The sequence below is a fragment of the Mastomys coucha genome, unplaced genomic scaffold, assembly GCF_008632895.1.
Source record: "Mastomys coucha isolate ucsf_1 unplaced genomic scaffold, UCSF_Mcou_1 pScaffold22, whole genome shotgun sequence".
Taxonomy (NCBI): Eukaryota; Metazoa; Chordata; class Mammalia; order Rodentia; family Muridae; genus Mastomys; species Mastomys coucha.
Genome location: NW_022196905.1, coordinates 249588275 through 249605572, shown reverse-complemented (window position 1 = coordinate 249605572; position 17298 = coordinate 249588275). Strand labels below are relative to the sequence as shown.

Sequence of the window (17298 nt, the reverse complement as noted above, 5' to 3'; positions counted from 1 at the left end):
AGACCAGACCTCTGCCCTGATGCCTCTTGTCCTTGGCGCCTCTTGAAACTGTCGAATTGAATACAGTTAAGTTTCCCCCTTGAAGATGTGGTTCCTTGAAGTCGCAGACGTGGCGTGCCCGCCGAGGAGGTGGTCCCGACAGTTCCCTTCCATCTGCTCGCAGCCACCAACAGCGGGGCACACCTGGTGGGCACGCCCTCTACCTGCCCAGGGCCACTTGGCGGGCCACGCTCCGCGCCGTGCGCTCGGGGCTCGGGTCCCTGCGGGCCAATGGGGAGGCGGCTCCGGGCACCAGGCGCGTCCCACCGAGTGGCCAATGAGAGCGCGGCATGCAAATGAGCAGGTGCGGTGGCGGCCGGCCCGTTGCGGCTGCCCGGGCTCCCGAGATGTTAGAGGCGCGCCGGGCGGCCGCGGAGCAGACTGCCGGGCTCCGAGATCCGAGCTCAGCTCTCCCGCCATGGCCCCCGCTCCGCCCCCCGCCGCCTCCTTCACGCCCGCCGAGGTCCAGCGGCGCCTGGCGGCCGGTGCCTGCTGGGTCCGCCGCGGGGCCAGCCTCTACGACCTCACCGGCTTCGTGCGGCATCATCCGGGGGGCGAGCAGCTGCTGCTGGCGCGGGCTGGCCAGGACATCAGTGCCGACCTGGATGGGCCACCTCACAGACACTCGGACAACGCCCGCCGCTGGCTGGAGCAGTACTATGTGGGCGAACTGCGAGCGGACCCGCAGGTACCAGGCAGCCCCCGGCACACCCCGCTCCCTGCCTCACACCCCTCCCCCAGTCTACCGCTTCAGAGAGCCCAGATCACCTGCCCTCTAGGAGAACGCAAGGTGACAGCCGACACCTTCACTTCCCTTCGTTTTCCCAGTTTCTCTCCAGGTAACAGGTCACTGATCCCCTCCCCCCCCCCCCCCCCCCCCCCGACTTCGGCCCCCCTCCCCCATTTCCCGTTCCTATCGCCAGGAGCTTGACCTTCCTCTTTCCAGCGCTACCCCCGACCTGGCTGCATCTTCCTTCCAACAGGTCCCTTCTGCAGCCCCCCTGCTTCCTGACAACTTTGACTCCTGTTTCTGACTCCAGCCACTACCACCCCGCTTTCTCTCTTCTCTTTTCCTTAATCAGCTTTTCTGGTTTCCTTTCTTGTTTGAATAATAGGTTCCTAGGCACACCTGGCCTCAGCTTGCCATCCCACCACTCTCTTGGTTCAAGGAGGCTCAAATCCAAAGCTCTGCTCTGTTCGCTTCAGGTGCTCCAGTGGGTGGGTGGAGGACCTGGACAGCGTTTTATTGATTCTATCCCCCAGCCCCTGGTTTTATTTCCATCCTAAACAGTGCTGTGGGTTTGAAACAGTGAAATAAAATACATGAGAAGTTGACATTTCTAACCCAGACTCAGTACTAACTAGCTCAGTCCTGCTGTGTGGTACAGGCTCATCTTGGATTTTACCTTCAACCCACCGTGGGTGTTATTCTCATTTCATGATGTAAAAACAAGGGTTCAGTGAAATCAAGTGTTTCTTACTCCAGAATCAAAGTGGTCTCCATCCCAAGGACCCAAGGATTGGGGACACAGTCCTTATTCACAGAGCTCTTGGTAGACTCTGGTTGGAGCCAAGCTAACTCCTTGTCCCCAAGCCTGGCAGTAGGACTGGTAACAGTAAGGCCATCCTGATTAGGTCGGTCCTTGTTGCTCAATTTCTTTCAAGTGCTTTTAGATCTTTAGACGAAAGGAGATGCCATTCGATGTTCCCGGAGACACCTCTTATCCATCTTGCCTAATCTTTATCTCTTACTCAGTCACTTACTTGGTTCTTAAATGGGTCGACGATACTGTGCTGGGCACCAACAGACCTTGAACAGAAAATGGACACCATTTTCATGGAGTGAACATGTTAACGAGGAAGGAAGGGGGCGTACTACTGACACGGTCATTGTTCAGTTACATTCATTAGTACTTATAATATTGGCATACTGAGTCTGGGTGAAGATTTTGGAGAGCAGGTTCAGGACGAGCTGCCTTTGAAGAAAGTGACATTTTCACCAAGAGCTAATTGGAGACAGAGCGTAGCCAAAGTGGCAAGAAGAACATTCCAGACAGAGGAATAGCAAATATATATATATATATCTTAAAAAGTGTGGCACAGTCTAGAGACAGCAATGGAACCAAGGTGACCAAGGGCTGGCAGGCAAAGGGAAGAGGTGGGAGCTAGAAGTCATTGGGGCTTGATCACATGAGCCTCAAAGGCTGTGGTTGAAGGTGGTGGTGGGGGGGAGCTTGACTTGTTGAGGCCAAAGGACTTAAGTGGGAGAGTGGTGTGGAAAGATGTGCATCTTCAGAAGAGTATCCTTGCTCCAGTGACAAGGAGTAGAGGGAGCTCCAGTGGACATAAGGAGGCCAGAGAAAAGGTAGCTATAAAGCTTAGCCTCCATGGCTAGAAGGAAAAGGAGATTTCATAAGAGAAGAATTGAGAGATTTCATAAACTGCCCAGACTTGGCATTCCATGACAGGAACCCAGAACAACATGGGAAACTGGTGTTTAGTGTCAGGTCTTACTGAAGGAACAGAAGCTCAACCTCAACTGTGAGAAAAATTGGTACAGAAATCAGCAAGCAGTTAGGATCAGAACAGTGGAGACTGCCAGGCCTGTGAGGGTACATGGGCCTGCCCTGTATTGTAACTGTGTTCTGCAGACAGGAGCCTGAGGGTGTGGCCTCTCTACTCAGTACCATTCTGAATGTCACTCCCTCCCCTGCGCTGGATGGCTCCACCTTCCTGCTTTGCCAACCACCCAGCCTTAGGATTTGGTTTGGTTTCACCTTGCCCTGCCTGACCCCTAGGGTCAGAGAGAACTCAGAGGCAAAGCCAGTTCACCTTAGCTTCCTACACTTAGCTTCCTACCTATTATATCCACCAGTCCCAGTGTGGTCACGTTGCAAACAACCAGATTTCTGGGCCCCAAACCGAGGGTATAGAGAAAACTAAAATCTAAGAGTATACCTCTGAGCCCACACACCAGATCTGGCCAACGGCCAAAGTTGCCCTCCATTCCAGTTTCCCGTTGCTCTGTTGGCAGAGTTCAAATATAGATTCTCCTTATTCTAGCTTATGTTTTTGTTTTTGTTTTGTTTTGTTTTGTGTGGCACCTTGCTATATAGGTCAGGTGGTCAGGCTGGTCTCAAACTTGAGATTCCTCTGCCTGGGCTTCACAAGTGATGGGATTACAGGCAGGCACTATTACACAAGGCAAGGCTCTCTTTAAACTGAAGGAGACAGGTAGGTAGTCAAAGGAGAAATGGGGGGGGGCGCGAGGTGACTATTCCAAGAGATGACTAGATAAGTCTTTTTTACAACCCCCCCCATTACCTTTTCTACCTTGCTCCTCTCCTGCTGAACCAGGGGTGCTGATACCTCTGGAAGTTAAGAGCCCTCTCCTGATGTGTGAGGAGCAGAAAGAAAGTGCGAAGAAGTACCTCTGTTTCTCCTCCCCTGAGGACGCTTCTCCAGCCTTAGTGGGGGCACTCTATATCTTCTTCCACAAAGAAGGCCCACCCCACTTTTTCCCCTGTTCCCTACTTTGCCACACCCCTATGTACACACGTTACACACACGTTCACATTTGTGTGAACAAAGGCACACACAGAGAACAAGTCAGACTTGTTTGAGCTAACATACTGTGGGGTAGGGGAGATGAAAGATCCATGGCTGATTGGGGAAGCCATCGCACTATCTCTGGCTGCCAGAGGCCAGTGGGATCAAACTCCTTCGCCTAAGCATGGAGAGAAGTGCTTTCCTACCTGTGGACATGAAGCCCTGTTGTGAACACCACCTCAAAAAAGAAGCAGGGCTGGTGAATGGCTTGGTGCTAAGGGCACTTGCCACCAAACATAATGACCTACCCGAGGTGGATCCCTGGAATCCATACAGTGGAAGGAGGGAACTAACCCCTGCCTCTGACCTACTCCTGTGGACTCTGCACAGGCATACAATAAAGTAAATAATATAAAGAGAGAAACAAGCAAGGAAGGGATTTTGTGTGTAAAACTCCTTCCAAGACCATGGATGTTATGTTCCTTAGACTTTGGTCACCCATGAATCACTGACAGACACCACCTGAGTTATTTTGTTGGGTAGTCATCTCTAGATAGACTCACTTTCTGTTTTAGCATTTACTGACCCTAAGTGATAATACTAATGGAATCATGGGTCTTTTTGTTTTGTTTTTATGTTTGTTTGTTTGTTTGTTTTTGACACCAGGTTTTCCCATGTCTTCCTTGCTGTCCCGAAACTTAATGTACAGAGCAGTTCAGCCTCAGATTCACAGAGATCCACTTGCTTTTGCCTCCAAGGTTCTGGTATTAAAGATGTGCTCCATTACACCCAGCCTTATATAAACTTTTAAAATAAATATAAAATTGGGGAAGGAGGCGGAGACAGATATTAGGTGGCCCAGCCTGGCCTCAGACTCGTATGTAGCAGAGGGTGACCATGAATTTCTGGCCTTCCCACTTCCACCACCCAGGTGCTGAAATTATAGACACATGCCACCATGCTCGGTTTATGTCATTCTGGGGACCAGCCCCTGTGTATGCTACATAGGCAGTGCACCAACTGAGCTCTGTTCCCAGCCCCAAACTTAAAATTAGAAAAATTGTCTCTTGTATCTCCTAAAATCATCATGGGTACCACTTGGATCACACTATAGAAAATACTGAAGCATTCTGAGGGACATCTCCTGAGACTAGTGAAAGAGATGAAATTGTGTATACAAAAAAATGTATATGTTTTTCTGGTGAGAGTTACAGCTTCCATCACAGCCCAAATCAGACACCACAAATCTGACACCAAGGGGGAATAACAACTGTCAGAAAGACACCTGCATTTTCCCTACCTTGTATCACAGGCCTGGAGAGTTCTTACTCAGGAACTGGTGAGACTTGAGCCATGGGTGTGAGACTACTCCAGGCAGGATAAACCTCAACTCTCCAGACTGTAGCATAGAGGTAGGCATGTGTCTGAAGGACTTGGAGCCATATCCCAGTCACATAGGATGTGTCTCTGAGTAAGAGCTAAGTCCCTGCCACCTGTATTTCTGCTGGGCTTTGTAATACAGGCTCAGAGTTTTAGGGTCTGAGGGATTGAATGGGAAGAGAATCTAAATGCAGGAAGCCTTAGGGTCTCTTCCTTTCTGTAAAGCCTTGGGACATCTCCAGCACCATCCTACTTGGAGATCCGAGGTGAAACCTGGGAGAGCTGGTGATCTATCTCCACTTTCGTCCTGGGGTGGAGATAAGAAATCGGCTTGCTGAAATCCACTGTCAAGAGCTTCCCAGGACGGTCTGCCTGGCCCAGGAAACACCACCATCCTTTCCTAACTGCTCTGGCCTGCTGTAACACCAGCAAATCTTACCTGGAGGATGAAACCAGGGACAGCTAGTGGCACACATCTACAGACCCGGCCACTGATTCCATGCACAGATCCCGAGAGTGTTTGCTGGCATCGCTTCAGCTTGGATTTGAGAGCAAGAATTGAGGAAGAAGGTCAGAAATAGGACTCTTGGGAGCCCAAGAAGCACAGGAGAGTTATTTCCTTCGGAAACATTGCCAGGAAATACCCCAAACCAATGCCTGAGTGGCACCTGTCGTCCTTGCTAGCCCTGCTATTTGGTGTCTCACCTCCCTAACATGACACGTGGTGCTAACCCACATGTAGCTTTTGTTTATTTAGACAATTAACATGCTCCCCCATTGTCTCTACCTTGCTGTTGAAGCAGGCTTTGCCAGGGTCTTCTGAGCCTTAGCTTCCCTAGCTCTGGCAGTTGGTTCTCACCCTCTCTTTGCTGGCCTGGCTGCAGTCTTGAGGGGGGACCTTTGCTGAGACCTCTCTACTACCCTTCCTCACTTGGATACCTGATCCTTTTGGTTTTCTGCCTGAATTCATTTTCTATTGCTACTGTAACAAAATGCCACAGGCGGAGATTTAAAGCAACTCGGACGTATCCTCTTACCTTTCTGGAGGTCAGCGGTGGGATATGTGTAGACAGGGCCGCATTCTTTCTAGAGTTTCTAGAAGTCCCTGTCTTGCCCTTTCAGCCTTCCAGGAACAACCCGTGTTCCCTGAATGACTACTAGCTAATGTCTGACTACTCTAGCGTCAGCTCCATCACCACATCTCCAACTCTGACTCTTCTGTCTCAATCTGCCACTTACAAATGCTTTTAGGATAATATTGGGGCACACCCAGATAATCCTAGATAATCTCCCCAATTCAAGATCCTTAACTGACATCTGCAAAGTCCTTTTGACAAGTAAAGTAACATAGTCACAGACTTCAGGTCCTGGGACACGGATCCTGGGAGGAGAGGGCATCAGTCTGCCTACTGTGCCCTGTGTATCCTTGGTCACCACCTCTGAGTCTCCGGGGCTGCATTCCCTTGCTTTCCCTCTGCCAGCAAAGCGGAAAAGGCTGTAGACAACCCAGGTCTTCAACCCAGTGGGTTTCAGCGAGCCAACTTCTCACCCCCACTCCACAGTGGAAGTGGAGGTCACCAGCTCTCCAAGGTCATCAGATTTCCACGTTCTGTTGTGCTGGAGATGTTCCAGGGCTTTACAGTTTGGAGGGGACCTGAGGCTTTCTGCAAGCACCTTTTAACCCAGGCAAAGCCTTCTATTGCTATGACCCAGAGGAAGAGGTAGGGCACTTCCAAAGCCTGAAGTGAGCCCTTGCCTCCTCCCAGCCAACAGCACCTTTTAGAGGCATCTCTATCCCAACCTCTATCACCACCAGAGGCACCAGAGGCTTTTTCCCCTGCCTCTGAGTTTCCTCTGAAAGGCACCTTGCTCTCTGCAGAGTGGCGTCCTTCACTCAATATCTCCCCTTGGGATACTCAAAATGTTCCCATCTCTAACCACAGCTAATCTCTGGTGCTTGCTCTGACCTAGAGGATCTAAGCTGAAGGGGAAATAGTGAGTGATTGGAAGTAGAAAATTAGGAGACATGACAGATGACATGCTGGTTCTCTTTCTAGATAGTCTCCCCTACCAAGACCCTGCTTTGGCCAGGGTCCCGTCATGCTCAGTACTACAGCAGGCTCCTTCCTGGACAGGTCACTTCAGTGACCCCCATTGCCTATGACACTTTCAAATGAAAGCTTATGCTGAGGCAGTCTTCATTAGCTTCCCATGGATGACTCAATGGTTTGGTCTTATATAGATTCTCTTAGCTCTTTCTCTACAACATCCCTTTTCCTTTTCAAACTCTCACAGCATTTTATCTAGACCTACTTCACAGCCTTTACAGCACTCTTCTCTCAAGGTTTCTTCACTACTTACCTTGTTCCTTGTCTATGAAACTTCAAGCTCTCTGAGGCTGGCACTTGTCTAACTCACCTGGGTTTCATTAGGATCCACCAGTTCTTGCCAACAGGGACTAAGAGAGAATTTGAACAAGTCAATGAATGGGCTGCTTGGAAAACTGAACTCTTTACATCATTGAAAAGATAATAATTCAAGCCGGGCAGTGGTGGCGCATGCCTTTAATCCCAGCACTTGGGAGGCAGAGGCAGGTGGGTTTCTGAGTTTGAGGCCAGCCTGGTCTACAGAGTGAGTTCCAGGACAGCCAGGGCTACACAGAGAAACCCTGTCTCGAAAAACAAACAAACAAAAAAATAATTCAAAAATTAAAATATATGAAACATATCTCCTGTTTATTAGCTAATTGGGTTGGAGATAGGAGGCCGGTTATTAAGTCATGTGTTTCTGCCTTTCCTCTCCATTTGTTTCAGCCAGAATGACTGGAACATAGACACCTCACCTAGACACTGCTGCTCACTTCTCCTTAGACTTCTTGCAAGGGATAAAAGTGAAGCTGACTATAGGAAATGGCAGTAGAAGCGATGTGATGCATGCCTGTAATCCTGGTGCTTGGGAAACTAACATAGGAGCAGAGCGCTCAAGGCTAGCATTGGCTATGTAGATTGACTATATTTCAATGAGAAGAAAAACCCAAAACCTTCCAACAACAATCAATTGATTCTGGATGTAGTATTATGAGCTATAATCCCAGCATTTTGGAGGCAGAGGCAGAAAGACTGCCACAAGTTCAAGGCCAGGGAAAATAGTAGGGTGTGACTGGTCCCCCAATGGCTCTTAATGCTTGGATGATAATAGGCATGACACAGGTTGCTTGCATTTCTATTTACCTCTTCTGATGAGTTGCCATGCAAATTTCTTTAGGGCATGTGGTCTCTAGGCTCTTTCTCCCTTCCTTTCTCTCTCAAATGTGTATGTGTGTGTGTCTCTGACTCTCCCCCCTCTCTCAAATTTATTTGTATCTTATATGCATGAGTGTTTTGTCTGAATTATATGTATATATGTGAATGTGCACTACGTGTGTGCTCACAGAGGTCAGAAGAAGGTGTCAGATTCCCTGGGACTGGAGTTACAGTCATGCTATATGTGTGGTAGGAATTGGTCCCAGGTCCTCTGCAAGAGCAGCTACTGCTGAGCCATCTTCTATCCACCAGGCAGTAGTGGCTCTCAATCTTCTCTAACTGGTACCCATCTAAGGTGGGCAGACAACTTTATCAGTCTCCCTACCTGCCCTTCTCTGCAATAGAAAAAGTACTGTCAATAAAAAAAGGGGGAGCATGGACAACAAGCCAAACCCAATACTCAAAGCACTTGAAAAACTTATGACTGAAAAAAAAAAAATGAAGCCCAGACTTGGTGTTTATACTGAGGAGCAATTTCCCAATGCATAATTACAAGAATACTTTGGTTTCCTATTTTGAGAATATATCATGTGACATTTAAATAGTAGTATCAGATAAATCAATTTCAGGGGGGATTTGTTTTGATATATTTGAACTACAAGAGGCTTTAACAGTCTGTTATGGGAAAGCTCATAGAAATTCCACTGTTATAAGTACACTTGGTTGTATAGAGTGAGCCAGACAATTGACAGCATATCTGGTTGATAATTACCTAGATGACTTAGTCATAATTTCTTCTTGCACAGGAAGAGGAGGTAGGATTCTCTTTTCTGTATTCTTCTCTGTCTGGTAGGACTCCTTAGTATTGCTCAACGTTGCATGATACAGAGTTTTCCTAATAGAAAGTGAGTCAGAATTTGGTGGGATTATTTCTTTAAATGTCTGGTTTTAGTTTATGAACTCAAATACTACAACTCCCTTACTTCTTCTCTGGTGGTCCCTGTTCATATGTAATCATGAAAATATTGGACTGGGATGTGTCTCAGTTTGTAGAGAACTTTGCCATGCAGGAGGGACTAGGTTTTGATTACTGGCACCCATAATAAGCCCAGCATAGTGGTGCATGCCTATAATTCTAGCACTGCAACAGTGGGGAGGTGGAGGCAGGAGGATCTCTCTCTCTCTTTCCCTCTCTCTCTCTCTCTCTCTCTCTCTCTCTCTCTCTCTCACACACACACACACACACACACAGAGGGAATTTGAAGTTAGAATCAAATATGATCTACATAAGATTCTGCCAAAATAGAAAGAAAGAAAGAAAGGAAAGAAAGAAAGAAAGAGAAAGGAAAGGAGAAAACGTCTATGACTTAGGCCATTATTTACTCATGAATATCAAAGAAAAGACTTTGGGGGTTTTGTAGTTGGTGTTTGTTTTGGTCTTGGAGTTTTACTGCTGTGAAGAGACCAAGGCAACAGCCTTTAATTGATTACTGGCACGCATAATAAGCCCAGCATGGTGGTGCATGCCTATAATTCTAGCACTGCAACAGTGGGGAGGTGGGGTTTAATTGAGGCTAGCTTACAGTTTCAGAGATTCAGTCCATTATCATTAGTTGGGAACATGGCACCATCTAGGCAGGCATGGTGCCAGCAGAGCTGGGAGTTCTACATCTTCATCTGAAGGCTGATAGCAGAATACTGATTTTCAGGCAGCTAGGATGAGGGTCTTAAAGCCTACACCCACAATGACACATCTACTCCAACAAGATCACACCTACTCCAACAGGGCCACACCTTCTAATAGTGCGACACCCTGGGATGAGCATATACAAACCATCACAGTTTTTAAAGTTTTTTGAGACACAGTCTCAAATAGCTAAATCTCACCTTGAACTCTGACCCTCTGGCTTTTACCTGCCAAGAACTGACATTACAGTTGTCCTAAGTTACCATACATGGGTCCACTGTTTGTTTTGTTGCTGTTTTTTATGACAGAGTCTTGCCATATAGCCCAAAGTAAGCTCAAACTCAAAATCCTCCTGCCTCGACCTTTCCTGGGTTGGGATTACAAGCACACGATGCCACACCCTGATTATTAAATTCTTACAAGGCCTGCACTCTGAAACTCCCTACACTGGAATAAATGTGGCTTCTATGATCCCATTATTGCCCAGGTCAGGGTGAATGCCAGATCAGTCTGGCTTCTTGAATGCTTTCTTTTGACCCTGGCAAGTCCTTGGAAGTGCCAGGTATAAACATGATATGATACAATGTGGCATTACGAAACAAACAAAGCCTAAACTGGTTCTTGGATCTAAGTAGAAGAGACTTTGAGTTCAAGGATAAAAAAGTCACAGTGAGTCTTCCTTAAATGAAGTCCAATCGCCGGGCAGTGGTGGCGCATGCCTTTAATCCCAGCACTTGGGAGGCAGAGGCAGGCGGATTTCTGAGTTCAAGGCCAGCCTGCTCTACAGAGTGAGTTCCAGGACAGCCAGGGCTACACAGAGAAACCCTGACTTGAAAAACCAAAAAAAAAAAGAAGACCAGTATTTCACAGACAGTAGAGTGAGGGATAGGAACTGGCTATCCTTTAAAACAGGGAAAGAGCACTGGAATCAACATAGGTGATTCCTCAGAAGTGCAATTGCCAGCAATGGGTCATAGTTCCTATCTAGCTCTGTTCTGAGCACTTCCCAGCAGGACCTGGGATAGCACTGATGGTCAGCTTGGTGGGATCTGAACTCAGCTAGGAGGTAAGCCTCCAAGAACGCTTGTGAGGGATTGTTTAGATTAGGCTAGCTTCTGGACATAACTGTAATGGATTAGCTTGATTAGACTGACAGAGACGCTCCACCCTAAAAGGGAGATGTGCTGCTCTCTGGGCTTGGATCCAAGACTGCATAGAAAGAGGAAGCTAGCTGACAGTGGCATTTGATCAGTCTCTAATCCTGGCTGTGGATGCAGTTTAGCCAGCTATTTTGACTCCTTGACTTTCCTGCCAGGATAGACTGTACCCTCAAATTGTGAGCCAGAATAAAGCCTTCCCGTTCTTACATTGCGTTCATCTGGATATTTTATCACAGCAACAGAAAAGTAAGTGATACAGAGGCTAAATCTCTATGTCCTCAGCTGGTGGGCGTTTGTGTGCTAAGATGGCTTGCTGCACTTTGTGACTGGAGTCTTTAGGACTTAGGTAGAACACCTGGATGCCAGTGACTCTTACAAAACTAACAGGAAGGCGACTTAAGTTTGTTTGGCAATATGCATTTAAAATATATTTATCATAGATTTTCCTTTTAATTTTTTGAGAGATAGAAGGAGGGAGGAAGGGAGGAAGAGAGGGGGAGGGAGGGAAGAGAGGGAGAGAGAGGGAGAAGAAGAGGGAGAGGGAGGGGGAGGGGAAAGGGAGAGGGAGAAGGAGAAGGAGAGGGAGAGGGAGAGGAAGAGAGGATGAGTTGATATATACCACAAGCATGCAGGAGCCCCCAGAGTCCAGAGGAGGGCATCAGATTGCCTGAAACCAGACTTACAGGTGATTGTGAACCACAATGTGGGTTCTGGGAACTGAATTCTAGTCATCTGTAAAAGCAGCCCATGCTCTTAACCACTGGGTCATCTCCCCAGTATAATCAGTCCTTCCTTCCTTCCTTCCTTCCTTCCTTCTTCCCTTCCTTCCTTCCTTCATTTTTTCCTTCCTTCCTTTTATTTGAGACAGGGTTTCTCTGTGTATCCCTGGTTGTCCTGGAACTCAATCTTTTGAGCAGGCTGACCTCAGAGATCCGCCTACCTCTGTCTCCTGAGTGTTGGGATTAAAGAGGTGTGACACCACACCTGGCTCTATCTTTTTTTTTTTTTTTTTTTCAAGACAGGATTTCTCTGTATAGCCCTGGCTGTCCTGGAACTCACTCCATAGACCAGGCTGGCTTCGAACTCAGAAATCTGCCTGCCTCTGCCTCCCAAGTGCTGGGATTAAAGGCGTGTGCCACCACCACCCGGCTCTAATTTCTATTTGAATCCTTAGAGTAGATAGATTGTTCAGCTCAGAGAGATCCAACGTTGAGGGTCCATGAGTGGTGTTAACCATTAACTCACTGGGGTCGACTGTGCATGACATTAAGCCCGTGGGGAGCACGCAACTTCTTTTAGAGTAAGTTGGGATGATCTAGGGTCCCTCTTACCCTTTCCGCCTGGGCTTCTCTGGGCTTCTCAACCTCCTGGAGATAGGAAGAGGCTTCTTAGCTTGATTCTGTTTGCTTTCTGGATCTCATAAACTGCCTCTCCCTCTGGAACGTGCCCTGTGTGAGGAAGATCTCCAGCCCAGAGCACGTACTCCTTCCCCTGACATATGCCCCACTCTCTGCTCAGTTACTGATTAATCAGCAGGTTGGACACTCCAGTCCCCTGACAGCTGTGCCTCTATAGAGTCGGGATTTGGAGGTCAAAATGTAAGATGGGAGATGTGTTGAATCAGAAAGTGGATCTGGAGTCACAGGGACTTGAGGACCCGTGTTTGCTACAGCTGTACCCTGGATTCTGTGATTTAGATCACTTTAGTTTACCTGGGCTCGCAAAGTTTAGTCTTCCTTTATTTTTTCTGTTCTTTTCCCTTTATTTTCTTCTTTCTGAGGACTCACATGTAGCCCAGGATACCCCCAAGCTCTCTTACATAGCTGAGACTCTAGTCCTGATCTTCCAGCATCCATCTCCCAAGTGCTAGGACTGTAGGCATCTGTGACCACTCCTGATGGCAGAACTCATTTTATGGACACTAAGGACTGTGAAACATCCCCAGACTGTGGGGGAGATGTAAAATAATAATGATTTATGGCCCCCAGAATGCTAAGGCAGCATGCTCAACCTGTGAGTCATAACCCCTTTGGGAGTCACATAATCAGATATCCTGCATATCAGATATTTATATTATCAGTCATAACAGTAACAAAATGGCAATTATAAAGTAGCAATGGAAATAATTTTATGGTTGGGGATTCACCACAACACGAGGAACTGTATTAGAGCGTTGCAGTATCCGGAAGGTTGAAAAGCACTGCTCTAAGGGGTCTGATGTTCTGACAGTGCACTCAATGCTCTTGAAGGTCCCTGATGTCTGGCCACCCCGGAATTGGACAGCTCTTTCCTCTGGTGAATGTAGAAGGAGGCTGCTAGGCTAAGGAGGTGGCTGATAAGTTACAGCTGCTTTGTCACGTACATCTCAGGACTGTGTAGGATCAGATGACTTTCCAGGGCCTCGTCTCCTTCCCAGAGATTTACCACGGGGTCCAAACATACTGTGTCCTCACTTGTGCCGGCTGTCCTAGAGAGAATGCTTAGGTGAATGCTTCCAAGACCTGAGAACCATGGGCTAAACCTTAGCTTTGGGATGTCCCCTGTGATCATGTAAGGCCAGTGTGGGGGTATCTCAGCGAGGGCTAGCCCACTCTAGGGTTATCTCTGGAATGCCAAGCAGGTCCAGGGAATCTTCCAAGTCTCTTTTGAGTTCCTTGTCCACCGTATGCTGTAGGAACATTGCTGAAGTCTCTGGCAATGAGACACTGGAGCTCAAGCAGGCTTAAGAGCAGAGCCATTAGCAGGAAAGGGCTTCTTCCGCCATGCCCGAACTTAGCCCTGTGAAAAGTTCAGTATGCATCAGTTGGAGCTGATCCCAGTCAGCCGACCTGGAAGTACATCTCAGCAGTCAGACTCGATCTGTCAGTATCTGACCTGGGGAGAGGGGAAGAGACATGTGTCATGCATGTAGCACATGGAGTAGATATGTGTGCCATTAGAGAGTAAAGACTGGTGGAAACTAATGAGGTCTGGGGACATGGCTCAGCTGGTAGAGTGCTTGCCTAGCATGCACTGGGTTTTATTCCCAGTACTGAATAAATTAGGTGGCTACTCAGAGTACAGAAGCAGGAGAATCAGAAGAAATTCAAGGTTATCCTTAGCTACATAGAAAGTTTGGGGCCAGCTTGAGCAATGAGAGACCTGGCTCAAAACAAAAGGACGAGGAAGAAGGGAAGGGAAGAAAGAAGTGGTGGAGAGGGAGGGAGGGGGAAGGAGAGAGAGAGAGAGAGAGAGAGAGAGAGAGAGAGAGAGAGAGAGAGAGAGAGAGAGAGAGAGAGAGAGAGAGTCAGTTCTGAACCCCTGGTTCTAACTTTTCTGAGTGACTATTTATGCCAAAATATGGGTATAGTAGATACCCAGGGTCTGACAATGGAACCTTCCAGGTGCAGGGAAGAGGAACGTAGTTTGATGGGTTAAAAAAGCCAGAGACAGACATGAGCTTGTGTCCAGAGGCAGCCAGCCTTAGTAATTGCAGCATTTTCCACCTGGCTTTGATCCTTACATGTAGCCAACACTTGTGGACTTCAAGAAGGCCCCCATGGAGTGTTCTAGGTGCAGGATATTGGACCTGGTGAAATGACAAGGAAGGAGCTTGGTCCCTGGATCACCAAGTCAACCATATTCCAGACACTCTGGTTTCACATTTCAATAGATAGTAATCAAAGCTCACTAAAGGCATTTTATTGGAGAGATGGTTCTCGAAGGTTTATCCTGTTTGCAAGTGTACAGTTTGCTCAAAGGTGACATAGTACCCTTTAAAATTAAAATTAGACTTCAGTTTTAATCTCTTAATTTATTATTTATTTTATGTGTATGAGTGTTTGGTTTATATGTGTGTCTGTGCACCATGTACGTGCCTGGCACTGATGGAAACCAGAAACGGGCATTAGATCCCCTGGGACTGGAGTTACAGACAGCTTTGAGGCTCCATGTGAGCGTTTGGAACTGGAAGAGCAGCCACTTAACCACTGAACAATCCATACAGCCCTACATTTATGCAAGTGTGTGTGTGTGTGTGTGTGAGTGTATATGAGTGTGTGAGAGTGTGAGTGGGTATGAGTGGGTGTGAGTGTGTGTGATGAGTGTGTGTGAGAGTGTGTGCGTGAGTATGTATGAGTGTGTGTGTGAGTGTGTGTGTTAGTATGTGTATGTGAGTGTGAGTGTGTGTGTAAGTGTGAGTGTGTGAAAGTGTATGTGTGTGTGTGTGTGAGTGTGTGTTAGTATGTGTATGTGAGTGTGAGTGTGTGTGTAAGTGTGGGTGTGAGTGTGTGTGTGTGAGTGTGTGTGTGTGTACATGAACCACTATACTTATGTGGAGATCAAATTCTGAGAGTCAATTCTCTCCTTCCACTATGAGGATCCTGGGAATTAAACTCAAGATTTCAGACTTGGTGGCAAGTGTGCCTGCCTGCTATACCATCTCACCAGCCCCCAAACTGTAGTTGTTGTTGTTATGTTGTTGTTGTTGTGGTTATTATTATTATTATTATTATTATTATTATTATTATTATTTTCTATGGTTTTCCTTTTAGACAGAGTTTCTCTACATCCCCTCAAACCTACTTTTTTTTATATCACCGTAATTACTTATTAATATACTTACAACTCTTAAATAATTGAAAGGAATATTCAGAAAAACGAATGTCCCTTTTACCCTCAGGCCTCTTATGTGGCTCTACTGAAACCCTTTACACATGCACCCCTGTGTGGTCTTCTCTGTGTTCCACAGGAAGGATTTGTGCAGTGCACTTGCTAAGGCACGTGTTGTATTCTTTACCTATGATATATTTGTGCCTCTTTCCATATAGCAGTATAGGAACATTTATCTGTCTTCATCTTCAGTAGCTGTTCCTCTTAGTATTCCCTACCTAAACCATATGCATACCTGCACAATAGTTCTCAAACACACATAAATAAATGTGTAACATCAATACAATTAATGTGCATTTTGTATTTGAATGGATATTGCCAAATTCCCATCTAAAATGATTATACCATTTTTTTAAATTTTTCTGGAACTAGTTTATTGTTTCCTTTTTAAGCCAGGTTCTCACTATGTAGCTCAGATTGGTATCAAAACCACGGTCATCCTGCCTCAGCTTCCTAAGTGCTAGGATTGCAGGCCCAGTTATAACTAGTGAGTTATAACTGTGTGTGTGTGTGTGTGTGTGTGTACATGCATGGGTATGCATGTGTTCAAATAAATGGCCTTGTGTGCACACTAAACAGACATTTTATCTCTGAGCTGAACCCCCAAACTTTATATCAATGAAAATGCTGTCTAAAAATCTGTAAGACCAAAAGATGGACATTTAATCCCTTCTTAAAAGGAGAACCAAATACCCACGGAAGGAGTTGCAGAGATTAACTATGGAGCAGAGACTGAAGGAAGGACAAACCAGCCTAAATATAGCTATCTCCTGAAAGGCTCTGTGACAGTACCTGACTAACACAGATGTAGAGGCTCGCAGCCATCCATTGAACTGAGTACACGGTCCCCAATGAAGGAGTTAGAGAAAGGACCTATGGAGCTGAGGGGTTTGCAGCCCCTTAGGACGAACAACAATATGAACTAACTAGCACCCTCAGAACTCCCAGGGTCTCAACCACCAACTAAGGACTGCACATGGAGGGGTCTGATTGCTCTGGCAGCACGTGTATAGTAGAGGATTGCAAATTCGATCATCAATAGGAGGAGAGGATCTCAGCCCTCTGAAGGTTCTGTGCCCCAGTGTAGGGGAATGCCAGGGCCAATAAGTGGGAGAGGGCGGGGTGACAGGCATGGGGAGGGGGGAGGCAACAGGGGTTTGTTTTGTTGTTTTTGTTTGTTTTTTTGAGGGGAAACTGGGAAAGGAGAAATTTACATGTAAATAAAGAAAATATCTAATAAAAATAAATTTAAAAAAAAAAAGAAATACTTAGGCCTCATATGGAACATGTAAGGACCCATCCACTTCAGTGTTCCCAGTTTCTGCTGTTATATACAGTAAACGTATGCTGCCTGTAGTACAAAAAAAAAAATGTAAAAATGCCAGTTTCCTCATGTTCCTGCTAATGATGTGTGGTATTGTTTTGTTTAATATCTGTACTAATAGCTGAAGAAAAGCACTGCTTATTTTTTAGCTTATAGAAAATATGAGGAGTTCAAAATATTTTCATGTTACACATCTGTTTATATGTATTCAGAAAAATGCCTTTTATACTCTTTCCCTGTTTTTTTTTTTTTTTTTTTTTTTTTTTT

General features: G+C 46.5%; 1 protein-coding gene across 1 annotated transcript in view; it reads left to right on the top strand.

Annotated features, from left to right (window-relative positions):
* Positions 1 to 344: 344 nt before the first annotated feature.
* Fa2h (fatty acid 2-hydroxylase) overlaps positions 345 to 17298 on the top strand; it is a 53970-nt gene continuing 37016 nt past the window's right edge. Inside the window, exon 1 of the mRNA XM_031341459.1 lies at positions 345 to 727. Within this exon, the coding sequence (XP_031197319.1) occupies positions 458 to 727 (270 nt within the window). The 5' untranslated portion in view covers positions 345 to 457. The remainder of the gene's footprint in view (positions 728 to 17298) is intronic.